Consider the following 27,220-nt stretch of genomic DNA (forward strand, 5'->3'; position numbering starts at 1 on the left):
GCGCTGGATCAGGGAGAGACCCCTGGTTTCATGGTGCAGACTGAGGCGTTCCTCAATGTGGGCAGAGTTCAATGTGTTGATACCCGCCCACTGTATGTGATTTATCCTCACAGTAAAGGTTGGCATTCATAAGTATCTCATCTTTGTGAAGCTGATCTGGTTTCTTCAGTCGGTAAAGATCTGCTCTGTTTAGGAGAAGATTCTCTCAGGTCTCAGGTCCAGGTTGGTTCTGGATCCGGTTCTAGATGGAATTGTTTTTTTGCAGACTCTAAATTCTCTTTCCACATCATCAATTGAAGTGAAGTGCTTCCAGATTTAGCTTCTCTCCCAGTGTCACTCAGTTCTGTACATTTTTGTGCTGATGCTGGCACTTTACTCCATACATGCTGCTGCTGCACGCGTATCCAGCTTTTGCTGCCCCTCCCCCGCTCTGCACAAACACGTATTGACCATTTATGAGTGAATTGAAAATAAAAATAAGCAAGAAATAGTAAAGGAAGGCAAAAAAATGGTTTCCAGGAAGAAACCTTGAATCTAATCTTGTCATTCGCTGTAAAGAGCCAAGCGATCGGTCGTCAGTCGTATCCACAATCACACGTTAAGGTGCTCGTGCGGTTAGAGCAGGTCGTCCAACAACCGAAGTGTTGGCGGATCGATCCCTGCTCCCCCCAGGGGATGGGTCAAAAAGCGGAGAAGAATTTCCCCATTGTGGGATAAATAAAGTATCAATTATTTATTATTATTATTTTTAATGTTGACTGCGACTGCCTATTAGAACTGAGATGAACTTCTGAGCGGCGTTTTGTACTTTTCAACCAGCGCGATAGTCTCCAGGGTTTATTTATAACATGAACGACATCCTCCTCATTCACTTGCTGCCTCTGTGAACGCGCTGAGGAAGAGGAGGGTGGTGTGTTCGTACCCTGAGCAGAAGCAGGAAATACGGAGGCGGCAAAATGAAGCAAATTGCATTTTCTAGTCTAATGCAAAATAGGAAATATATTTAAATAAGATAAGAATCGTTTTGTTCTGACCAACACATCGCAGTTATGTTTAACTTTCCTTTCTTTATTTCTGTAGCCACTAAAAAAGGGCTGTGCTTTAAAAAAATAAAATAAAAAATAATGCAGAGGTGTAAACATCCTAAAATCAAAATTACTAATCTTTTAATGTACATGTTGAGCCTTAATTTAATCATGTCAGAATAAACTCCTGAATCTGGTAGGTGGCAATATTGCAAGTGGAAACTTATAAAATGCGAAGAAAAATACGGCAATTGTGGTGACGAAGAAGAATCACATACAGTGGGCGGAGCGCAACGCATTTAACCCCACCCATGTTGAGCCACGCCTCGGTCTGCCAGTGCAGCAGTTGGGATCAGGGGCAGATGAAAACCGTATTTTTGAAAAAGCTCGGACACATGGCGCAGTTACTGCCATGGACGGGCCAAAATCCAGCTTTCTAAATTCTAAATCCCCCACCTCCGTCCAAATAGATCCATGTGCTTTTTGTTTTTCTCGTCTGAGAAAAATGCGCATGAAAACAAACCTGCAGACTTGGGAGGGACAGAAGTACTCTCAAGAGATTAAGTAAATCATGCAGTTGAAACAGAAAATTATTTTTGAGCCTTGAGGATTTAAGAGTCTGCACTTTAGACCCTAACACGATTTTTAGCACAAATGTAGGCATTCTTGGGACTACGCTTCATATGTTTGGGTTTTGCACATCTTATTTGGGGGAATAAAGGGGGATTTAGGTTTTGACCTAAATCAATAGTTACACTTTTCAATATGGGGTGCTGTTTGTAAAGTGACATAGTCAAATATTAGCAGCAACATTTTGGGTATCTAGACTTTTTTTGCCGTGGTGCGGCAACAACCTGCTCCTTTGCTGGCACAGCCAGGGGCCGACCTCGACTGCAGCGGCAACGGAAAGTTATATCTATGCTGATGGTCACGATGGGGTCAAATTAAACCTCTTTTCAGAGAAAGTTCAACTCTTACCGCTTGTTTTTGTCCAGATAATGAAGCTGAAGTTTGTTTGAAAGAAGCCAATGCAGTGATACAGAACATTTATGCTACGTGACCGGAACTTCTTTTTTAGGCGTGCGGTTATCACTTTTTATTGTATTTATTTATTTATTTAATGTGTCCTGTCCAACAGCTGGGCAGACAGATGAGAGCTGAAGGCCTTTTGTGTTGGACATATTTTACTTTAACAACAGGGGTTATAAATCTTCTAACAAACCAGAGGTATGTCTGAATAAACCCTTTTTGTAATCGAGGCCAAACGTTATTCATTTTAATCATATTTGAAAATCTTTTGTGTTGGAACGGCTGGAAAAGGAAAGGAGGGAAGAAGAGAGAGGGACGTTAGAGAGGGGGATAGAAGGGTGATTATAGAGGGGGGGGGGGTAAAACCATGAAGCAGCATAAAGCAAAAAGTTGCTGGATGGTTATACTCATTACAGTGAGGTTCAGATGTGCTACAAGTCTATAAGGGCGGGGCCTGTCCACACACACACTCAAATGCCACAAACATACCTGTTGGCTCCAAAAACGTTCACGTGTCAACATGTACACAATACAAATAATGTTCCAACATGAAAATTAACCCGGACCATGGCATGACTAAAATTAACGCACGCCATGGAAGCCTGAACCATCCGACGCAAAGCTCTCAACCATATCAGTTTTCAGCGCACTCCTTTCCTGCCAAGGACACTGTGCTGTGATCCATATCCAAGTTTTTGCAAACCCCTTGCTAACAAAGTTTTTATTTCCTGAATCTCAAAATTTCTATTGAAGCTTTAGTCTGTGTGGACGCTGTTGACACGCAGTGCATCAACATGTTCAATGTGACTTTCCACATGCAAATCCACATCAGTTTGAATGGCCAAATAACCTTAGAGAGGAAGTTGAGCTTGATGAGAGGAAGGGCTGCAGATGAGAAGAAAAAATTAAGACAATGCTAGGAGAACAAGATGGCGGCCCACACAAGGCAACCAAAGCAGAGTGTGCACCGTGCTTGTTTTTTGTTTTTTTGCTGATACAGATCAGGTTACATAAAGATCCACATGATTGCCTGATCACAAGGAGGATGCAGAGAGGAATGAGATAAGAGCGAGGAGGCAGAGGGAAGCAGAGACATGAAGAAATGGAGAAAAGGCTGCGTCCCCACCCGCAGATGCCGTCTTTGTTTTACCATCCAGATTACTGTCTGTGACTACCCTCAGAGTTTACCTGTGCTTTCGCTCCTGTTTCCCTGACTCAAAGTGAACACCGTGGCCTCATCACTCCTTATACCGAGTACTGGCAGGGGGCCAAACAGCAGGCCAAGATGCTGCTGAGCCTCTGACTTGCTCCATCCGCACTAACTTACTGAATGACTGCCAGATCAAATGACTGGCTGGAGACCTACTGTGAAATACCATAAGGCAGATTGAGTGCTTACTAAATACAGCAGAGCCTTCAGCAGCCCTCAGGTAAAAATGTTACCATGCATCCACTTCATCATGTGTGCAAAAATATGACAAAAAGTCATTTGGATTGGATAGCTGTTGGTGTGTTTTTGTCTCGCACCATGACAGAACACTTTCATGTAAGATTTTGCAACTTTGAATGTCTGATGAGGCAAAAAAAAAATAAAAATAAAAAAGCACAGATTAAGCCTGAGTGGCTGCGGATCCTTAAAAAGTCTTGGATTTATTTGAACTGAAACAAGGCCTTATAAAGCATTAAATTGTCTTAAATTCTGGTGAATGGGTCTTTCATTTTTTTCGTGCCAATACCATGTGACTTCCTCTCACTAAAAAAAAGATTTTCGGGATGCATTGTGTCATAAGGTCGTGAACTGGTCGTAAATCGTTTAACCTCATCCAGCAAATTAGCTCATACATGGTCCTGGAAAAAGGAGAAGTGCAAATTCACGGTGAAATGATTTGAAAATAGGGATTATTCTTAGTGATCCAACTGGTTAGTGGAAATCCTTGTGAAGCAAAGTGCACAGTTTGCCAAAAGACATGTAAACTTGGGACAATGCAGATCAAAGAGGTAAAATCATATGTGTAGATCAAGAACGTGCAGAACCCGGCTGTTTGTTTCATTTTCTTTGTACATAGAGTCTTACATTAGATTAGGGCTCAGGGGGTTCTGATAAATGCAATAAAACATAATTTTCTTATTGAAAGTTATTTATTAAGTTAATGGCTGCACGGTGGTTAGCGCTCTTGCCTCACTGCAATAAGGCCCCTGGTCCATGTCCCGGCTGGGGGACTTGAACTAGAACATAATTGGGGGACCTTTCTATATGGAGTTAGCATGTTCTCTCTGCGTGTGTTTTCTCTGGGGACTCCGGCTTCCTCCCACCGTCCAAAAACATGCTTCATAGGTTAATTGGTTGCCGGTACCCTTAAGTTGTCCCTAGGTGTGAGTGTGCATGGGTGTGTGATTGTGGCCCTGTGACAGACTGGCGATCTGTCCAGGACGTCCCCTGTCCTCGCCCATGAGTTACTGGGATAGGCTCCGGCAGCCCAGTGATCCCGAAGGGGACAAAACGGCTTAGAAGAAAAAAGTTATTTAACCTTTTATTCATTTTAAATTACTAGCAACTTAAAGAAAAGTTTTCCTAACCAAGCAAAATGAGTTTTAAAATGAAAATTTGAGTTGTGAACTTGTATGGTTTGATAGTGAGACTTGGCCCGGTACTAATTGTGGTGCTTCCAAATGGACCCTGGTGACAAACCATTTATGGACCCAAAGGGAACCAAATACAGTAATATTAGAACGATGCATTTTAAAAAAGGTGTAGTAATAAAGTAAAAGCACTTGCAGTGTTCCCACGCGTATTCCCATTTCATTATTTGCAGTTTTACATGTCCACAGATTTTTTATAGTCACATGACTCTCCTCCGATTCCTCACAAAAAATCAACTCAAGACGCTTGCATGAGATTTTTGCATCCGTCAGCTTCCTTGTCGGCTGCTGGTTCCACCGTTTCCTGAATCGCTACCAGCCGAAATTCATCAGGGGACTCAAAAGCGGCCGGAAAAAAAGATCCTGAAACGCTCAGGAAGATTATCCCGAAGAATAATTGATGATTATTCATGATTAATGAATGAATGATGGATGAAACTGGCCTCTTCTGGAAGAAGATGACTTCTTGCACTTAACCAATGAAGAAAAAGCTCCTGGTTTTAAGGCACAGAGGGACACTCCTAATGTGCGTTATAAAGTACGCTACAGTCATATACAGTCTATCAGTGTGAATTTAAAAAAAAACTGTTTATGTTATATTATTCCAATGTCTGCGACAGACTGGCGACCACACTCACAGGTGGGTTGGGATAGGCTCCAGCATCCCCGTGACCCCGAAAGGGAACAAAGGGCTCAGATGATGAATGAATGAATGAATGAATGAATGAATGAATATTCCATTGTTCTTTAATAAATAATTTACAAAGCATCAGAAACGTTTCTGAAGGGTTTTGATGAGTGAGGATCAGTGACGGACATTCTGGGGGGTGGTTCTCAGTATTTGCAGATTCAGCGTATTCACGGGTGTCTTTGGTCCTTGACCCCCATGAATATGGGGGGGGGTACCGTATATACTATAGGCAGCAGAACTTGCTGCTTTTCTTTCTTCTTTTTCTTCCTGGTCAGAACTTCTTCTAAGCTGCAATACTGCCTCAAATATGCAGCACTTGGATCTGTGGCTGTTCCAGGCAGCTCCTGAGAGTGATGTTTCTGGAAACCAAATGTAGGTGCGAAATGGAAATTTTAGCCATTTTCTACCTAATAGGATCAAGTCTGACCGACTGTTCTATTATGTAAAGATTGAAAGTCTCAAAGTGAATAGAATATGTTGAAATTCGGTTAAAACCATTCAAGGCTCGCCATCTGCTTAGCACAGGCTGTTTTGGGTTTGTGAAAAACTAAAAACTGTAGTTACCATGACAACAAGATCACCTTTTCAGTAAAAAATGCTGTTGCACAACATGACTGGATTCACCGTTGGCTTATAAAAACGTTTGTTGCTTAACAGCATTTGCTGCTGTTGCATTGCTTACAACATGTTTGAAGTGTATCTGAAAAATAGTGAGAGAGAAAAAAAGTAATTTTTTTATTAGAGTTTGTGGCAAATGTAAAGTTAATAGCCTGTAAAATGACATTTTGCACCCTGATAGTCACTTTTCTCACCTGATCTGTTGCAATTTTCCTGGTTTTTATAAACTTTGAAGTGACCAACTATTTGGCAACACCAATATTGCCGAGTCGTGGTGTGGGCTGTTTTGGTGTGCAGATGAAATAAAGTACAGTATGACATAAACGTTGTTCATACAAAAACTAAACACGCACAGTGTTTAAACGTTTTTTTTTTTTGCTGAGCCTTTTGTAGCAAAAGCTTTGACTGTAATCTATTACATTAAAAACAGCAAGGTTTAGAGGAACAAAGGAAATCATTTGATTCCTAAACTTGTGGGTGTGCTGGAAGCCTGCAGCCAGCTTGGTCTCTGATTGGTTGATTATTTCTTCCAGCAAAGGAGGCAGTCGTCTGTGACGGCAGAGCTATTACAAGATGTAGAACAACTCAGGAGATCTGGGAAACAGTCCCTGTATTTCCAAGTGCACCAGTCTGACGTGGCCTTTTATTGCATCTGTAACCACTCCCAGAGTGTGAGACATAGACAATGCATCTGTTCTTTCCTTACAAACACACTGTTGCAGGGTGCCAACCTCTGATGCATTTGTTAAAGCATGCAGGCCCACATTCTTCAAGCAGCCACAGCCTGCTACAGGGAAGTGTTAAAGGAAGAAAAAAAAGAATTGAAAAAGAATTGAATTGCATAGGAGACAGCTACACAGAGTCATCCTCCATAGTTTGATAGCAATTTCGTTTCATGCCATGTATGACTAATCGATTTACTGGTGCTATAGGGAACTGGGTCCAACTGTCATTGTTTTGTGAAATGAAAGGCGACCAAGAGTAGGTGAGACTGTTTACTAGAAACATGGTGTTGTTCTCTGTAGTTTCATTTTCTGTACAAATACAGCAATTTAAAGCAAAGCAAAACTGATTTTATTTATTATCATCATCACTGATTATTGTCTCCAAATCCCATATAACTAAAATATTGTGGATTTTTTTTCTCATTTTTGTTTTGCTCTCGTACAAAAAATGCCATGTATTCATATTTGAGAGTTTGTATGTTCACAAACACATTTTTTTTAAATGACGACTTTTAAGTTGTAAATTTACGAGAAATAAACCTGTTAATTTACAACATAGAACCTCGTAATTTAACTTTTTTTATTTTGGTGGCTCTAAAACTTTCTTGTAAATATGCGCTTTTTTTTCTCGTAAATTTACGACAAGATATTGTAATTTTACTTTTTTTGTTGTTTTTTTGGTGGCCCTAAAACTCAGTCGTAGCATGTATTCCCACTTTGAGCTGACAGTAGAAATCAGGTTTGAAGCCTTTAGGTTCGGGTTTTTAAGCCTTATTATGTTGAAAAAAACAATCATACTCATATTTTTTTAAATTTTAGTGGACAAACATTTTGGAAGAGTTTTCTATCCTAATACTGCTGGCAAGGCGGCGCTTGGTGAATTTACCAGATAGCAAACGGCTAGTTGAAAGAAGATGAATGTTCTCTGTTTTTGTTTCTTTTACTTATCAATACAAAATGTTAATAAAGGTTTAATGAAGGGAATAATCATCCAAACAGGAGAATTCAATATTAACAGCCTGAGTTGGGGATGCAGAGTTTCTCATCTGGCTAAAAGTCACAGCACATTTGTGAGTCAGTGTTTTGCAAATATGAAGCAAAAGTACTCTTCATAATGACCAGTGAGTCAACGTTACATTATTGCAGACAAAGTGTAAAGCACTAATTTGCCTCCACACGTGTAGTAAAGGCTATCCCCATGAAGTGGGAACACATTTGAAAACGTGTATTAAAGAATGTAGTATTTTTAGTGGACAACAAACAGAGATTTGGAGGGAAAGTCTTGGTTCTGGTCACAGCTAAACTTGTTGGTAAATTCAATTTTCTATGACTGGAACTAGAAGTTTCCTAAGAAGTAAGGAAATGTGTTGGTATTTTCTTACAATTTTTTAATGTTTTTAAACCAAAAGCCTAATTGATGCACCTTAACTTGATTTAAAGTCAATAATTAAACATTTTTCCCCTGTTTTTGTGTCCTGTGTTTAAGGGGTTTAAGTGCCTGTTAGTGCAAAAATTACACAAGAATAGGAGTTAGAAAAGGTTGTCAGTGGCTGTATGCGTTTAATGATAAGCACCACACTCTCAGTCTCCTGTGTTCATGCGAGAGGAAATGAGAATTTCACAATAAAAGACAAACAGGGCAGAAAATACCAGAATGAAATGAAAACAATACCAGAAACATAGAGGAGATAACGTGTATAACATGAGAAAATGTGCCACAAAAAGAAAAAAAAAGACATCCAGGAAGAACATTTGGGTAGATTTCAACAGTAGGCACATCTTTGGATTATTAAAGATGTCCCTACCAAGTTAATACCATCTGTCACATTTATTCATCTCAAAAGTGTAGATAGATGAGTGAAGTTAATGCAGAGGTTAGAGGATCCTTAAGGCTCTACTTATTCTCACATATTACCTAAATGTACCTTCCAGTTATTTTCCACACACTTTCTTTTTTATTTGTTTATTTAAAATGATGGTTTTATTCATAATAGAACATGCTGAAGGCAACTCTGGCATGCAATATAAAAGTGGACGCCAAAAGTCAGATCAACACTTTTATTCATGAGCATCTAGTTTATTCTGCTTGGATATTTTTGGATAATGAGGATGAAAAAAAACACATCCAAAACCAATGGGAGTGAAGCGGGAAGTTAAGAGGAAGAACTGCTGCTTTACTTTTATGGATATTGATTTTCTTGTTTTGATAGTAAATTATTGAAAATAAAACCTTCAAAGATACCACGTCTATCAAGTCATTTATATTGTAATTTAAAACCATATAAACCATGTTTTGCAGCTTTTTTGGTTGAGAGTGGCTGCCATATGATATAAGGCTGTAACGATTATCTGAAAACTCGGCTATTTGTGATCTGTTCCTAAAAAAAAAGACTATGAAATATTTTTAATGTTAGATATTGTTGATACGCAAACTTTATGGTAAAAACACACTCCAGGGAACAAAATAATTGTTGGATTTTAAGCATATAAAGAAGACTAACAGAATGCGCTGCCAGGGGCAGACTCACCATTAGGCAAAGGTAGGCGATCACCTGGGCCCCCCAACACTCTAGTGGCCCCAAGCTGAGAACTTAATAGAATTGTCTAAAAATAATTATTTCGCCCATCTTTATTTAGCTCTGTTATAAAAACACACCCCAAATGACTGAAGTGGCATAAGACGGATGTAAGATATAACACGGAGTATTTGGTTCTCCCCCGTCTTTCTGCAGTGATGGTACATTCCACTCAACAGCAAGTCAATACACTAGCAAGTTAGTGAGCAGAGGCCCAATAGAGCGGCTTTTTACCGGGCTGTTCGAGCAGAAATGACTGTAGGTGGATGGAGATACCGTAATTTGGGCCGGTTTAGGATTGGTTCGGGAGTTTTTAGTTCCTCGTTGAAAAACGCTTCAAGCAGCGATGTGTGCTCATCTTCCTCATAACATGTAAAGTCTACTAATGATAAAATAGAAATATGTGTTCACTAAACTGTTCAATAAATGCAATTTAAATGATTCATTCTAGCCATTTTCATTATTTTTATCCCACAAATTGCCTGTATTTGGGGACTTCATGTTTAACTTCAGGCTGCATGGTCTGCAGCACGAGGGATTACACAATCCTAAATAAAGTGGGTTGATTCTCCCTTTAGTTTACTCAGCGTTCGTTAATTATGTAAAGGTTATTTATTCGTTTTTAAACATTCTAGACAGATCCTCCCTTTCTATTTGATAGGGAACCTATTTCACGTTTTTCTGTTGAAAACTGATGTGAAGCTTTGCTGAAAAGACATAATGAGGCAGGAAAACAACCGAGCTTTTTGTCATATTAATATAAACAATACATCATTTGTTGTATGAATACATATATAACCTTTTGGGAGGATTTTTACTATTAGTTTTGCGCAAAAATTCATTTTAATACACAATTAAAAAAGCAACAAATACTTTTTGGAGTCATCTCTGGTAATTTTTGATTTAGTTCATAATGTTATATTCAATACTTTAAAAATTTCATATTTAGAAGGTTTCACAAGAACATTTGCTTTTCTTTTACCTGAGTTAAATTCATTAAAAGTAAAAGACAAGAACTTTTCCCTCTTTAGTTCATGACAGGCTAATAAGTTAAACTAAAACTCCTATTGTTTGATCTTTTGTTTTCCACTTTCATCAGTGGTTGTTAGTAAAGTTCAATAGGAGTCCATTATTTCATGGTTTTCTCTGAATGGTGGATGTAATTTCATGGAAAAGGTGATAAAGTTGGATTTGAATCAAATCAGGAAGTAATAAATAATGGTTGATTAATTACTGCAAATGAATGACTGATTAATACTTCGGGTGGTTTTTTGTTTGTTGGCTTTAGACGACCTTCGGCCAGAAATACCACAACTGTTTCTGGCAACACTGGCAGAGATTAAATGATGATTCAAAGCAATTTTTAAAAAGTGGTCAAATGAAGCTTAGTGATCTGTAGAGAGGAAAAGGCTAAGAGAAAGAAAAACATTTGTACTGCAAGACAAATGGGAAAAATCATAGCAGCATAAAAAAAACTCAGGAAGGTAAAAAAAATAAATAAATAAAATAAAAAATGAGAAAAGTGGAAGAAAAGGAGAGGAAAGGCAAAAGAGAGTGGAAGAAATGCTAACTTTGAAAACATTTCTTGAAGGTTTTATTGATGCCACTATGTACTGTTTTGTTGTTCCTTCATGCATGTATTTTTGTTTCTTTTGGTTCTTTAGTAGAACCTGACAAATTAAAGAAAAGACAGAAAATCATCATTTGTTCCTTCCAAAAAGTTAGGGATTAACTAATTAGTCCATTTTTTAAATTTAACGTTTTTCCAGGTAAAAATAATATACAATACATTTTTTTAACATTTGAATGCGGTGTCAAATTTTTCAATCCTTACCAAACATTTGGCTTCTTGACATTGATATTGTCTAAAAGTGAACCAGTAAGGAAGTTATTCTACATTTTTCCTTATTGGTAAGGATTTAAAAAAAAAGAAAGAAGGGCCCCTTGTTATTGTTGCCCTGGGGCCCCAGAACTGCTAAGTCCGCCTCTGTGCACTGCTGTCACCAGAAGTAAATGTATCTTCAAAGTAAAGCTACAGTATCAAGTTTTTCATCCACAGTCATACTACTGAACAATTTTCTCTTTTCTTTTTTTAAACAAGATTTAGGTTAATCATTAGAGTATAGATTGATCATGTTGATTTCACAGATTTACTTGGTTTTAAAATAAACACAATATTTAATAGAGTTTTATCATTTGTTACTAAGGGGCAAAATGAGTGTATTTTTTCACAAACCGGGGAATCGATGTTTACTATTGGAAAACTTCCTGGCACTATTTAAGGCAAGGGCACACGATGTTCTTCAGCACAAGTGTCGTTTTGGCATGACCTTGGTCATGTGACTACAAGCCGTGATGATGGATGAGTCGTGCACTTTTGGCTGAAGGACTGTCCTTGAACGCCTCGTGCTCAGAGCAGATAATTTGACAGGTCAGATGTCAGCATCTCACCTACCGACTGTGTATCAAAATGCAGTGGGTCAACATTTCCTATAACAATATACAGATGCAAATTCTGACTAGCATCTGTCGTAATAGATTAATAGTGACTCACTTATAAAGTGCTGATTTGGTAATGTGCATCTCCAAAGATTAAGATCTACTCTGCCAGGTAACGGTCAACATGTAGTTAGAGTCTAGCCTAAAAGTAGATGCTAAACTTTGAAACTTTTCGATAGCACTTTACAGTAAGTGTCCCTTTACTAACATTAGTTATTGCATAATTAACCATTGTTAAATTTAAAAGAAATTTAACTAAAGTTATTTTAAATAAGACCCTTGTATGCATTACTTTGCATTACTAAATGTATGACGTAACTCATTAGTTAGACTAGTATTTATTATTCAATCGTACTGAAAGTGTTACAAAGCTTTAATAAAAGCTGTCCTATGCAGTTGCCGAGTATTACATATACAATAACTATGTTATTTATGTGTTTTTAGCAGCCTTAATAATGTCTAAAGTAAACATTTTCTAAGGACTTTTTTATTTTTACTTTCTAAATTAGGCAGCAATAGTTAATCAAGGTTTTACATTATGATTTTAGCCTGACCTAACCCTTAATACATTCTAAAAAGCTTCATAAGCATGACCTAATCGTCAATTAACCTAAGTTAAATTAGGAAATAATTATTGGAATCTGATGGTAAAGTTTAAACAAGTATCTATTTGGAAATATTAGAAAAGCCTTGTAAGCATTACTTAAGCACCAATTAACCTAAGTAAATTCATTTTAATGTTTGATAAGCCTAATAATACATGTTCATTAATGTAAAGTGGCCCCTATTGTAAAGTGTTACCAACGTTTTTACCAAGAATTCTGAAAATGAAAAAATGACCCGTGTCCTTTTGCTCTCTTTTTTTAGGTGCAGGAGTGGTTATGCCTGAACTGTCAAATGCAAAGAGCGTTGGGTATGGACATGGACACACCGCGATCAAAGAGTCAGCAGCAGATCCACTCTCCCTCTCATCCCACCAATCCAGATGTTAAACCTGAATCTGCAGCTCAGCCTGCACCGCAGACACAAACCCCTCATCCAAAGCCGCTTTCAGCACAGACTCATCCAGGACCTGCTCCTACAAAACAGACTGGTCCAGGCCAGCAACAGGTTAAGCTTCCCCCAGGGGCAGTCCCTCTTCCTGGAATGGCCAAGGCCCCCTCGCAGCCTGATCTTTCTCGGAATTCCCCTGCTCACCAACCCCAACACCCGCGCCAGGACCAAACCCGCAGTGCAGGAAGCTCTCCTTCCCGACAGCCCCCTCCCCCAGAGCAGACATTTGGAAAGTTGTTTGGCTTTGGTGCATCTCTTCTAAACCAAGCCAGCACGCTCATATCTGAGACTACCCAACCCCAACAGCAGCCCCCAAAACCAGCTCCCAAACCCGGGGGGCCTCCAGGTCCAGTTTCTGGAGCGAGTAAACCCTCAGCATCACATCCTGCACAACAAGGGCCTCACGCATCCACTCAGCAGCAGCAGCAGCAGCAGCAGCAGCAGCGAGCTCCTTCGGACCCATCCAAGCCTAAAACCTGCTGCCCACTCTGTAAAACAAGCCTCAATGTTGGAAACACATCAGAACAGCCCAACTACAACACCTGCACTCAGTGCCACTCCCAAGTGTGCAACATGTGCGGATTCAACCCCACCCCGCATCTAACCGAGGTAAGACTCTGCTTTCACCTGCTTGGTTTTTTGCTGTTTTTGTCAGTCACATCCTGCGGTTTGTGTAACTGAAATCATTTACAAATGTTTCCTCATGTAATATGTTTTGTTTATGTTTCACATTAAAGAGTTTATAGTTTGTAGCTGCCTGGTCACATAGTGACAGAATGATCCCTTTTTGTGATCATGGATGGATGAAACGGTTAGCTCTTCTGTCAAATAACCTGCAAATACATCAATCAGTGACTCATGGGAGAGTCTTCATGACTTTCCCATTAAAACTGGAGCACGTCCTCAGGCCTCTGTGTGTTTGCTTTGTTCAGTTAGGGAGAATTTTGGGACACATAATAAGTTTTTTATGTCCAGCAGACACAGTTTTCTGGATTCAGTGAGATCTCTGCTGGAGGCGTTTTTTTCCATAGATGACGGTGAAGTGGTGATTTTCTTTTTTGACTCTATTAACAGTTTTGTTTTAAAGGATGCTATTTCTTACTTAAATCCGTTCCTGCATGCACTGAGTGTTTCTGTTTTGTGTTATGTGTATAAGTTGGACAGGTTAGTGTCTCCACAGAAATCCACTTTTGTATTTTCAAAGGATTCCTTAAAGTATGTTGTCACACCTTGACATGGCATACCTCTTTTCAAATGAGAGCTCAGAAAAAACATGAGATAAATGACAGTTTATTGTCAAACACATATCTTTTCTTTATAGACAGACATTAGAGAACAAACTGGTGGCACCAACAGGTTTGTCATGATCTGGGAAAAGGTTTGAGTGTTACAGTCAGTTAATTCCCATATTTTAACAGAGACTTTAGTATCAGGTATCAATTTGAATGAGGTTAAACACAATATATTGTAAGGTATTGTATGTTTCTAGGGGTTAACACCATTTTAGGCAAACTACTGTGACAAGTAAAATAATAACATGTCAAAAGATGAAACCAGTCACCCGATGAAGCTCTGTTCCTAATGGGCTGGAAACAATCAGACTAAAGCTCTCTCATCACAGCTTGGACCTACGATCCCTTGGACCTACACTTTGTCCATTGATGTGTTTTGAAAAAGTGCGGGTAAACAATTGCTGCTCTCATTTGGTGTCTCTTTGAAAATAAGTTCTGTGATAAAATAGACAGATTTTGTAAGATCTTTGAACTTTAAACTGCTTTGAGCTGCTTAAAGCAAGACAAGTCACTTTTTTATGAACACATTTTGATTTGATTTGATTACAATTGATTTGCTTCAGAGTTTATACGATTTTTAAGTTGGCCCTGAAGTGCAAATCACATCAAGAATACAAATAATAAAGCAACATTAAATTTCGAAAATCAAAACGACATTCCTGAAACAAAAATAAATGAGAAACGATTTGAAAAACAAAAGTAATTTTCAGAAATCCAAAGAAAATGTTAACAATGCAAAAAATAAGAAACCAGAAAATGTTCCTATTATGGGACGTCAAAGACATCGCTGATAGGATGATGATATATTTTTTGTTACTTTGCTGTTTTCACTTTATTTGTGGCCAACTTTGATTATTTCTTTTTCTTATTTATATTTTTTTTGGTCAATTATTACCCTTCAAGTTTCATTTTCATTCAGCAATACAGCCTCAACCCTGCATTTTCTATTGGAAATGCAGCTCCTTCTAGTTTGTTTTAATTTTTAATCTTTTAATTTTGATTTCTGTAGATTACTTTTCATTTCTAATTTCTTTTTACATTTTTATTTGATTTTTAAAATGTAAAGTGGTGTTTTAATATTATTTCATTTTTAATATTGTTGTGATCTATATTTTTGTTTTTGCATTGAGTGATTCTATTTGAACTTCAGGGTCACTAAATTTAAAAGAAGAAAATAAAACAGGGATTAAAGGGTACATTTTTTTCAATTAAACAACAAGAAAGTATGAGTTCAGCTCCTTAAAAGTAGAGGTAATAATTTGCTGTTTAACCATAGCTGAAGCCAAGACTAAAGAAACCAATTTTCAGATAAATTCCTGAAAATGTATAAACGTGCTTCCATAATATATTTACTTTTCATCTTATTCAAACGTTGTTTTCGTAAAATTCTTCTGACCTTTTTCCTGCTCTCTAGGATTTCAGTACCTGCTCTGTTTTGCTCTGTGGAATTCTTCCATGTTGGAAGCATGTTTAAGTTCCACCTTCATCAGTGAGTCTAGCCTGGAGCAACACAGATATCTATGAGCAATCTGCAGGAAATAGAACCTAATTACATTCAATTTATTGGATTATCTTGGTATTTATTAGTCATACCCCGGGTCAGATGAGGGCAGGCTCTTCCTTTACTGTCTCTTTGTCCTGCGTCATGGTGGGAAACCTTATTGTAGGAATAGAGATTGCAATAGCTTCTGGAGCCAGGCAATAACAGAGTTTAATTATGCAAATCAAGTCCAATTGAATGATAGCCATAATAGCAGGCTTGCTGCAGAGCTGAAGCTTTTTATGGGCATGTCTTGTCTTCCCAGCCATCCGGTTGTCACAAGCACTTGCAGAGGCCATTTGTAGATCGCTATGGAAACAGAAAGTTAATTTGTTTGTCAGCCTTCCCCTGACTTGGCTGCTGTGATGCTGAACGTGTCCAAAAACTTTCAGGGTGCTGCTCTAATGAGAGACAGCATTATTAAAGATGTGTTGCTGCTCTGGGCTGCATGATGGTGTGGTGGTTAGCGCTCCCACCCCACAACCAGAAGGTTCAAGTTTGTGGTTCAAATCCTGACTGGGATCTTTTCATGTAGAGGGTGGATGTGTGGGCTTTCTCCTCCCACAGTCCAAAAACATACATCATAGATTAATTGGTGACTTTGATGAAAATGTAAATGAGTGTGGTGTCTCCGTGTGGCCTTGTGATGAACTAACGACCTTCGTTCAACAGTGGCTGTGAAGGCTCCAGGATTGGGGGAGTTTAGAAAATGGATGACAGGAGGTTTTTGCTCCATTGGTTTAGGTCTGCAAGTCATTGTAGCATCAAATGGATTTCATCCAAACTTATCTTCTTATTTAATGCTTTTTTATTTAAGTGAGACAAAAAAAAGTACACTGGACAGATAGACCTGACAAAAAAGACAACAACCAATACAAACGTAAGAAAAAAAGGAGAAAAAGTGTGTGTGTGTGTGCGTGCGTGTGTGTGTCTGTGTGAGTGACAGCGTTGTCACTCATTACATACACACAATGTTGAACTGACAATCACGCATTTTGATGATTGTACATATCTAGGAATACATTAGTAGAGATTCATATAGATGGGTAGGAAAGGCTACAGAAACATGTAACTATACATTCATTATATTCTTGATACAGCTACAAAGACCTTACAGTCTAATGGAAAACAAGTATTATATCAATCCCAGTATAGATGTCTAATTTTATGAATATAAAAATATGTGAGTTGATGTTTTTGTGGCTCTCAAATAAAAATTTAGTTTAGTTTAGTTGTGGTGTCCATTCAGGAACTCATTGTAGTTGGGTCGTGTCAGTGGAAGAAGGTATTAAATTGGCTAAATAAATGAATTCCAGAAACCTGTTTTTCTATATAGACATTTCATCCAAACCTCTAAACAGCTTTTGTTGGTTATGTTACTGTTTTTTTCATTTGAACCAAACTGAAATTCTCCACTAGCTTAGTTTGTTTGTGACATTTTTTCATGAACTTTTTTTTATTTCTTTCCCTCTGAGTGAGGTGGCAGTACCGTGTAAACCAGTTGAAGAACCAAACCATGGTCAGGTATCTGATCATATGCCTTAGCTATTTGGCTTGTCTAAAATGACGTCAATTTGTCCATGCATACCCAACAAAAAAGTTTTTTTCTCAACCAGAGGAGATTCCATTATCTTACAAATCAAGATCTGTTTCGTGATAAGTCCTTCACTACTCGACACACGCCTCGAAGCCTTGATTAAGAAAGTCACATCACTAGCAGGAAGTCTCTACAACAGTTGTTGATCGTCTCAGGTTGTGTAAGAAAACCTTCATGATGTCCTCCAACAGACTTTTGCTTAATGTCAACTAAAAAGGCCTAAACCTATAATAATAATGGATAATAATGGATTGGATTTTTCTTTATCTCATAGGCTTGTCAATATAAAATAACAAGGATCTCTTAAGGCCTAAAATGATCTGAGAAGGAAAAGTAGTGAGCGATCAGCTTTGGCTGTTACTATGTGTCAGCTACACATCAGAAGTGATCTACGATTACTGAAATGAATGTATGCTTGTCTTATGTAAATGAGCATCGAAGTCCAAAAAGGCTGTACGCATTCGTAACCAATCTTTCAGACAGACACTCATTCCAGCTTCTGGCTTTTCTGACACATGTTAAAAACACTTGAAAACCAATCTGTTCAGAAGACTTTCATGTCTGGGATTCTTTTGCAAAACATTAACAATAACATTCGATCAGTCGTCGTTCTGGAGTGGTAGTCATGAGTTCAAATTGTTGTTTGTTGAAAAGGTTCTTGTGTTAAACTATTTTACCAGACGTTTTTGCACGGAGCTTCAAAGTAGCCTGATTTCTTTCTTATTGTGTATCAATAATGGGTTTGTTGATGTAAATTCATTTTCTAATGAGGTGATCTTATGATGAAATAAATTTGTTTTTAACCACTGCTGACATGATGCTAGATTAAGAGGCCTTAAATCTATTGTCACTACTGTTAATTATTAGAATAAATGTAAAGTACGTGTTCTTATCTTCTGCTGCACGGCAGAACCTATAGTTTCTGTTCAGAAGCAAAGTTCTTAAATAAGAGAATTGTATCATGAGTGCAAGTAAATGTACTGCTTTAGGAGGATCTTCTTTAAAACAGTTTTATTTGGAAAGTAACCTGAATGTGCTGATGTCAGAGTTAAAGAAATCTAGATTTTAATATAGCCTGTTCAAAAAAATAACACTGTTATCGTTTAAATATTGTAAACATTTTAAAGCTACATGTAATAAATAAATGACATCGAGGCCGCATAAAAGTGCATTTTTTTAAAAAGAGTATTGGGATTTTGATTCTCTTATTTGGTTTTTAAGTATGAAACTGGACCAAATGGTTCTTTTAGAGGTTGCAGACCCCTGTTTTAGCTGTTGCATTAATAACACAATTCAAGTAAACATACACCCTTTTACATACACACTGTACATGTTGGCAGATGAATATTTACAGTGAATCCAAATCAGACTTTAACATCTTGTCCACACATGTCAAATGAAGCTAAAATTGATATTTCCAAAATAATTTGAACTCAATTATTGTGTCATGTGATAATAAATTCCTGGAAACATTCATGAACATTTTCTCATATTACAATTGACAACATGCATAATTTATTCATAGAAAATGAGGTGCGGCAGTGATCGTATGAGTAAAAGTCAGTCTTTGATATGATGATGAGCAGCAGTGGGGAAGGATGGAGGAGGAAGGGATGAGGGGGTGGGGTGAAAGACAGAGAATCAACAAAAAAGTGAGAATCAAAGATAATGAGGGATGAGCTAAACTGTTGTCACACTGCAGAATTTTTCACATCAATTAGTGCTGAAAGTCATGTGTTATTCTGAGTAAATAAGATGCCCTTGTTTTGGGACATTTCCCTCCATCATTATGCTTCTCAAGGAGATTAAAACCAACAGTGTGTCACTGTCTTTCCCCAGAGTCTGGCTATAAATAGAAGGCGGAGTTTGCTCACTGATGTGTCTGCTGCTCAGCTGGATTTTCAGTACAGTAAATCCTTATTCCTGAATTTCCCTGTCTTTCTGTCTTTCCCTTTGCTGGCTTGGCCTTTTCTGGCCTAATGAAGCAGATTTTGCTGAATAGCTGTCTTGCTTTAGCTCTCTGACTGCATATACAGATGAAGGTGTGTTTTACATACTGGATTATACTGTAACTCAGTTCACTCCAACAATATTTCTGCCAGTATCCCTGTACGCCTAAGCTTTTTGGTCCGTCTACTTTTGCAGGCACAGGCTCTGACTCTGTGTGTCTGTTGTGATGATATAGAACCCTGCCCAGTGTTTGTAATGAGGTGGAGGGCCTGAGTGGGCCATAAATAAAGACTGAGTTTCTTACAGAGCTGTAGAAAAAGTATGGAGAAACAGAAAACATAGGTCATAAATAATTCAGGGAGGGTGAACATTATAAATAGTTCATGCAGTGTTGAGCAGTGAGAGAACTGTTTGATTCCACTTGTCATATAGGCTTAGCATGTGTTGTCAAGCTTTATGTCCATGTGGGGACGTGCTTGTCATGATTAAAAGGAACAAATACTACACAATATATACATTACTCCACTACTTTCTACTGTTAGAACATCAAATTTTTATTGTGTTTGAACTGAATGTGTTTTTTTATATGACGCTACAGACTGTTTATGAGAACTGGACCGAGTGAAAATGCCTTACTTCCAGCAACAACCATAATAAGTCAATCAGTTGCCATTTTTTTGCAATTTGGACATCACCATGTTGGAGCCAAAGTTAAAGTTAAAGTCCCATTGTCTGTCACACACATAGGTGTATGTGTGTATATATGTATATATATATATATATATATATATATATATATATATATATATATAGCAGAAAAAGGTATGGGCCCCCCTGCTCTACCACAATACCACGATGACAAGCTTGATGGAAGGTCACACGGGAGAATCTGTCAATTAAACGTTTCGAACATTGGATGTTAGGCCACATGCTTTTATTGAGGCATCTGATTGGTCCGTTTATAAGTTGAATATCTTGCAATAAAAAACATGAAAAAATTACTATTAGAGTCACATGTTAAGAAGGCAGCAGAGCAAGACTGATTATTCTGACCAATAGAACGACTGAGTAACAGCTGTTTATTTCTTTTTAGAAATCTATGGGATTTTGGCTTTTTGAATCCAGGAACTACTTCCTATTTGGAAGGTGAGGGGGGAGGAGTCACTCAGTCCAGTTCTCTCATACAGTCAATAAATGTCACTTGTCTTCAAAAAAGTTGCAGGAAATTAACTAAATTTAATTTATATTTATTTTACTTTAATGACGCATGTATGTTGCATCACTGGTTGCACAATTCAGTTGCAAGTTCCCACAGGATGGTATAAACGCAGTCATACAGAGGAGCCATCTCACAGATTCATATCTGCGGCAGAGCAATAACAATTAGACTGCACTGAGAGGATTTTAACAGTCCATGACACATTTGTTGTAACTTTTCTGTGCATTTGCTCGTTGTGTTTGCTTTTCACACATCCATGTGTGAGGAAATCAGATTCCAGGCATTTACACACAAACATAAATCCTCATTAAAGAGGTGATCAAATAAAATCCTGAGCATCAGTTTAATCTCAATTGACAGGATTTCTTATTTTCAGTCACATTTTCTGTCAACACACTTAGACAAAGCAGGCATTCAAAGTAAAACATGGAGTGTATTACAAAAAAAGTCAGATATCTGCAGGAATTCAATTTCCTTTCACATACAGCCTCATAGATGAACACGTCACCCCCCCAAATCTCAAACACGCTGGAAGTATTTTCTGAAAGTTGGCACCAGCCGATGTCTCCCTAAGGAGTCTCATACAAAGCCAGATGGCTGGAGGCTTCATGCATCCAAGCCTGCCGTGCTCAGCCTGGCTGCTCCCAAAGTGATGATGGTGAACCATCACATGATTCAGGCTGCCATCCGGTCTCAGTCAGCAACGTGCTGCCTTAAAATACTTCCATATTTCTTAAAGCTTCTCATGCAAACCACACACAAAACTATATTTGTTGTTGCAGGCCGGAAAGACAAAACAAACAAAATAAAGGACTTCATGATAGTCAATTAACTAAAGTCCTTAATGATGTCACTTTGTGGTTTTATTTAAAAGGAATTTATAGGATAAAGATTCTAGAACTGTTCAAATTAAGAAATTCAAAAATTACCAAAACAAAAAAGAAAACATTACATACACTACAAGTAAGCAAATTTACAATAACAAAATGGATAAAACAAAAAGGCCTTTTAGAAGGGCTATATGTGTTAATATTTCAATTAATTTAACTATATTAGATCATGGAATAGTTCTTGAAACTCTCTGCGACTGCAGGAACACATGTCCCTAAGCTGCTGCAATAATTTCTGAGTGTAAGAGAACGTAAGTGTTATTCCTGAGCTGACTGTAAATTTGTGTTATTTTCATAATTTCATGTGTGCCAATGCCTCTGGGCTGGGATCTTTCTAAAAAGAGACTAAATATCAAGATACTTCCTGGATAAATAACGGTTAAAAAATTATTATGAAACAAGAAAGTCTGACCTAAAAATCACACATCATGCTGTTTTGTTAAATGTTTTATGGCCCTCTATTGTATTCAGACTGGAAACCTCCGTTGGTCTGAACCCGGTCCGCTTAATTTGGTCTGGTTTGAGTCCTGGACCTTGCCTTTGGTCTGTTTTCAGACTGCCATGTATGAGACTTTCCAGTTCCAGGCTAAAACTTGTAAACAAAACCATGTGACCAAAGATCTCTTCACTAATTGTTCAGGAATTACGAGGGCGGAGCAAAGCAACTAGAGGCAGAAGTTATGGAAATCTTTTAGCTCTGCATTTATTCAATCACATTTGAGTTGCTGTGTCTCATCGTTGTGGTGTTATGGCATTGTTTTAGGAGAATTGTGTGAAGGAACTACCAGGTAGCCTTTAGGATGACGTCACAGCAGCGCCTGTCGGGTGCATGCTGCTCAGCGAGACACAGGAAAGCGTGTAAGAAGCATGCATTATAACAAATAAACAGTTGGACCCTTTTTTCTGTTTGATAACATGACAATCATTGCTCTATACTTGTCCGCGGCTCATCTGTTACATTCCTACTCTGTTTACGTCACATGACCACCGGTGGCCGTTTTGGTCCAGTTGTTACACTCCAAGGATGGATTGTATTCACACTGAGTTGTCTCAGAGCTAACCGAAGCTTAGTCTGATTGGAAACAAACCTCCAAAGGTCGGTCGGAGAGCAGTCCCTGGTCCCTGGTCCCGTACCAGGGTCTGCTTGGGGGTATCCAGACTGAAAATTTGTTCTGGATTATCAGGGGAAACAAACTGATTCACTTGAAGCGAACCAAATTTGTCCAGTCTGAATACACCAGGGTCATTGACTCTAAGAATCTTTGCCTTATTGTGTAATTTTAATGCAACATTTCCTGCTTCTTTGGGTTCTTATGTTTTTCAGGATGACAAAATAAAAACAAATACATGCTCTACTAAATCCAGATTGGTCTATTTTGTAGATTGGTCTAGATCAGGGGTCGGCAACCTTTTTTACTCAAAGAGCCATTTGGGACCGCCCCTAATAAAAAGAAAAGCACCCGGAGCCACAACCTGTTTTGACATCATTATATGTATTATGCATGTATATATTATTCAAAGGTGCTCATTACATCGATCGTGATCGTCGATCTTCAATGACATGAGTGTAGATCGCGGGCCAGAAAAGATAAAAAAAAAAAAAAGTACTTCTTTAAAATCCACCAAAGTCCTCACTGAGAAGTACGGGACTTGATTGACATGTAGATTGGCCAATCGGACATCGTCTGAAACATACGTCGCTGCAAATGCACATTATGTTCTTTAAAGGATGATACCACGGCCGCGTGTGGGAGGAGCTACTGGTTCTGGTCTGATTGCTGCATGGAGCGATGTGTTTATCAATGCATGGTACACACTGAGAATGTGGAGAGATCAGGTTTATTGTTTTGAAGAGTTCTACTTGGTAATCATGTTTCCATGTTTGGGTTTATAAAATCATCCCAGGGAAAGTCTCTGCTTCAACTCCTGCAGGGAAAGCTGCGTCTCAATCTGACGCCCGTGTTTGCATCTCTGACAGATTTTGAAGCCAAAGCCCCTCCTCCGCCTCTCCACCTGCTTTTCCTCTCTACCTGTTCACCTGTTCACATCCTCTGCAGCTGAGATTTGTTTCCCCCGCGCTCCTCAGTGTGTCCTACACAGAGAGCGCAAAATACGGTGGTCGGGGCGCTCCAGCGCAGCACAAGGATGAAAGAGCCGGACGCAGGTTATAGCAGGGATAGAGCGGGTTAAGAAAATGAATGGAAGAAGGCGCTCCGCTGAAGAAATATTCAATATTGTACACATTTTATTATTGGTCAGAACTACCTTTTATTTAGAAAAATCTTTTATTTTATCAGTCCAGTACGAAAAAAAACATCAACAAAAGCTGTTTTGGGCGGTTTTTGGGTGGGTCTGGCGGTTTTCAGATGACTTTTCGGCTGGAAAACTGTGACTCTATCTGGCAACACTGGCGCGAACTGCTCTCTGCCCCGCGGTACGTCAAGTTCCCGGCAGAAGATCGGACTGTTTATTGAAGCCGCCCCGCGTGTCTCCTCCTGCTATCAGCTCTGCAGGTCTCGCCCGATAATTACGAGCTCATTACGAAGATGTTTTTTACGTGGCTCGCGCTTCGTACGGAGCCATCAACGCCTTTGAAATGCCATGAAAAATGAACAAACTAAAATAAAATTTAATTATTATAAAATACTCATAATTTTCCAAAGTCACAGGGAGCCACAACAGAAGGATGAAAGAGCCACATGTGGCTCCGGAGCCATGGGTTGCCGACCCCTGGTCTAGATCGTAAAGGCTCATGGTCAATGAATGGTCTATTTTGGAACTTATGTCATTCGTATATAAGGCTATAAGGCACATTAAGCAAGACAAAAGAGTCAGCGATAAATCAGTCAGTCAGACTTTATTAACTACGCGTTCACAGAAGCTACAGGTTATTCACAACACCTGTAACTCCCACACTTGTTTGCACTGCATAAAAACACAGACTGATACTGCTGAGTAGTATTGAATTATTGATTTATTTTATACCTGTGCATCAAGCATCAAGTTGGACAGCTGCCAGTGTCATTGTTGAAAAAACAATGACAACAGAACAACTCCTAAACTTGTTAGTAACACGTAAAAAAACACACTGACATAGCTGTGTGTTAGCCACGTTAGCATAGTTACAGTAACACCCTAACTTGCTTGCAACTCATAAAAAAGTAGTCTGACATTTTTGACATAGTATCCTGTTCCTCTTAAAGCCGCCTTGACATCAGTAAAGACAACCAGAATTTATCTATGAACAAGGCACTCTGGATTACAAGGCGCATTGTTGTTTTTTCCCCCCAATAAATTAAGTCTTTTAAGTATATATATAGCACAAAAAATACAGTTTTTTTTTATTCAAATATATAGACACATACAACACATGCACGCTCACATTGTAGGACACACAATTTAAAGTTCCTACATCAGCTTGGCTCAAATTGATTAAATGTTGTGAGATGGGATCTCACTTTCTGTCTGTCAAGCTCAGGGGTAAATTCATTTGAAGTATTTTTTTGCCGCTTGTACTCTATATATTTCAGCCTTTGCTCGTCCCATTTGGGAGATAAATAAATGTCACTCCTGTCTTGCCGTTTTTGTTGTGTTTGTCTTGTTTTTTCTTACACTGTTGCTCCTGATGTATTTATCCTGTGAGTCAATCATTCAGGACATTTCAGTACTCCTTTCTCTGCATTTGCATTTTACTTCCCCTCGAGCCGTAGTTTGAGGGCCTTCACTGCAGACACACTGATAGAAAAGCCTATTGCATCTGTGTAAATCTGCAGCATTTCACATGACACGGCCACTCAACTCCATGTTAACTCAGCCTCTGCACAGAAAAGACAGGGCATTAGTGATTCAGGCACACAGACCCTTGTGTATTTAGTGTGTGTGTGTTTGTGTTGGGGTGGGTGTAGTCCTGTAGAAGCAGCTAATAGTTGAGTGTTACTAATCTGTTTTCAGGGAGTGTAGTGATCCCCAGGAGTACGGTGCTTAGTGTTAACACACCATTGTTTGGAGGATCCACCCACAGAAGCAAATGGCATCTGAGAGTAGTAAGCCGTCTTGGATATTTAAACCCAAACAATGCCATCATTTTCCCTGCTTTCTTAGACCGCTGTTAATTCAACAGAAAAGAAATAGCTCAGTTTTACCTAAATCCTCTTTTACTTGTAAGAGTGTTAAAAGCTATGATGGCAGTAATATTGTTTCAGTGCCAAGGTATGACAGGAAGGCAATGTTCTGCAACGGCTGCTTCCCTTTGAGATTACGCGGTACCTGGCAGAGACGGCTCCCTGGCAGCTTGAATGTCGTTCACTCTCTGCTAGTTTGGCATCAAGTGCTAAACTCTAAATTGCAAATATGTATTTTAACTTCTCAACAGAGACAAAACTGCATCTTGCCGGCCCTGTTTAAAAAAAAACAGATCAAATTGATGTGAACTAGAAAAACCTGGAAAGCATATAGTCCTTATTGAGTCTGGTACTGCTGGAGGTTTCCTTTCATTTGTCATTTTTTCTTGTATTTTTTAACTTTTATTTCCAACATGCAAACAGCAAAAGTGAAAATAAAAGAAAAATCTTAACAACAGAGCTAAAACAGTAACAAAAATAATGTCGATTGGTCTGCAGGCATTACCCACCCTCTTGGCTCACCCCTTCCTATATACCCTGAGTGGCTGAGCGGCTGCTTCCTGCCCTTCACTGGTTAGAGCTACATGTGACAAATTCATGAAAAACCACTTTTGACAAAATGGAAGCTTTTCTGTTGGTTTGATACCAAACGATTTATGTTTTGGTTGCCTGGAGTTGATGAACAGATCTATGTGAATTTTAGAAGAATTGGCAAAAGTAAAACTTTTTTGTTTCCTTGGCCGCATTTGGTTTTTGTTAACCACGCACACATTTTTAATAAAATTGCATTGTATGTTATTTTGTTTCATTCAGCTTGAGCCACGGGTTCATGTATTTAATTTTCACAATATTCTGGTAAAAAATGTGCGAGTTCACCTCACAAATGCACTCAAAATCTACAACTTCTGAGTCCAGCATTTTTTCCTAAGTAGGTTCCCTACAATGCTCAAGGAATCAAGAGGCGATGGATCAAAATTCCTAGGAGATTAAATTTGAAGTTGGTACTAAAGGTGTTTTTTTTTTCCTGAAAAGTGACTCTTCCTGAGGTCAAAGGTAAAAAAACATTGGTAATGATTGTGGACCTAACGCTGTGGCGTGGGTTCGAATTTGTTAATTTTTATTAGTCCCCCCCCCCACCCCATATTATGAAAATTGCCAAATTTGTCACAAAATAGTCACCGAGCCATAAGTGCTGTGGGCATCCCATAATCATTTAAAACATTCTTTGGATATCCCCAACACATATGTTTTAATTTCATTTGTGGATTTTTATACATATATTTTTATATATTTATATATAAGTGATCTTGGCTCCATTCATATATTTGATGGTTTTTCTCACTGTGAAGTCATAGGGTTTTTTTCTGCTGTGGGACATAATGAATTCTAATAAAATATTTTTGGCGTGATGGAAAGGGAGTGAGCAGAGGCCAAGCATATTTAAGCCCCCCCTAAGCTTTTCATACTCTTAACAATAAACTTACATTTACATCAACATTACACTCTTACCATAAGTAGCAATAAAACCACATCTTGATACGGTTAGCCCCATTTTTTGGTACCATCATCACCATCCTCATACTCTTATATTCTAATCACACGCATCTTTACTGTGACCAAAACTTTTTTTAGGAAGTGTTTTGAAATATTTTGACCGAGCTTGTGTTTGTTTTCCAGATCATTCCATAGTTACACCCCAAACACAGACACACAAAAATCCTTCATAGCGGTTCACACCAGAGGCAGTCTTGGGTC

General features: G+C 38.5%; 1 protein-coding gene across 2 annotated transcripts in view; it reads left to right on the forward strand.

The window, feature by feature from the left end:
- The window catches only part of LOC101156568 (protein bassoon), an 87,231-nt gene that overhangs the window by 16,297 nt on the left and 43,714 nt on the right, over positions 1 to 27,220 (forward strand). For both annotated transcript variants that reach the window (XM_023954763.1, XM_023954764.1), the window contains exon 3: positions 12,671 to 13,465. In XM_023954763.1, the coding sequence (XP_023810531.1) occupies positions 12,671 to 13,465 (795 nt within the window). The remainder of the gene's footprint in view (positions 1 to 12,670; positions 13,466 to 27,220) is intronic.

The sequence above is a fragment of the Oryzias latipes genome, chromosome 5 (assembly GCF_002234675.1).
Source record: "Oryzias latipes chromosome 5, ASM223467v1".
NCBI classification, from domain to species: Eukaryota; Metazoa; Chordata; class Actinopteri; order Beloniformes; family Adrianichthyidae; genus Oryzias; species Oryzias latipes.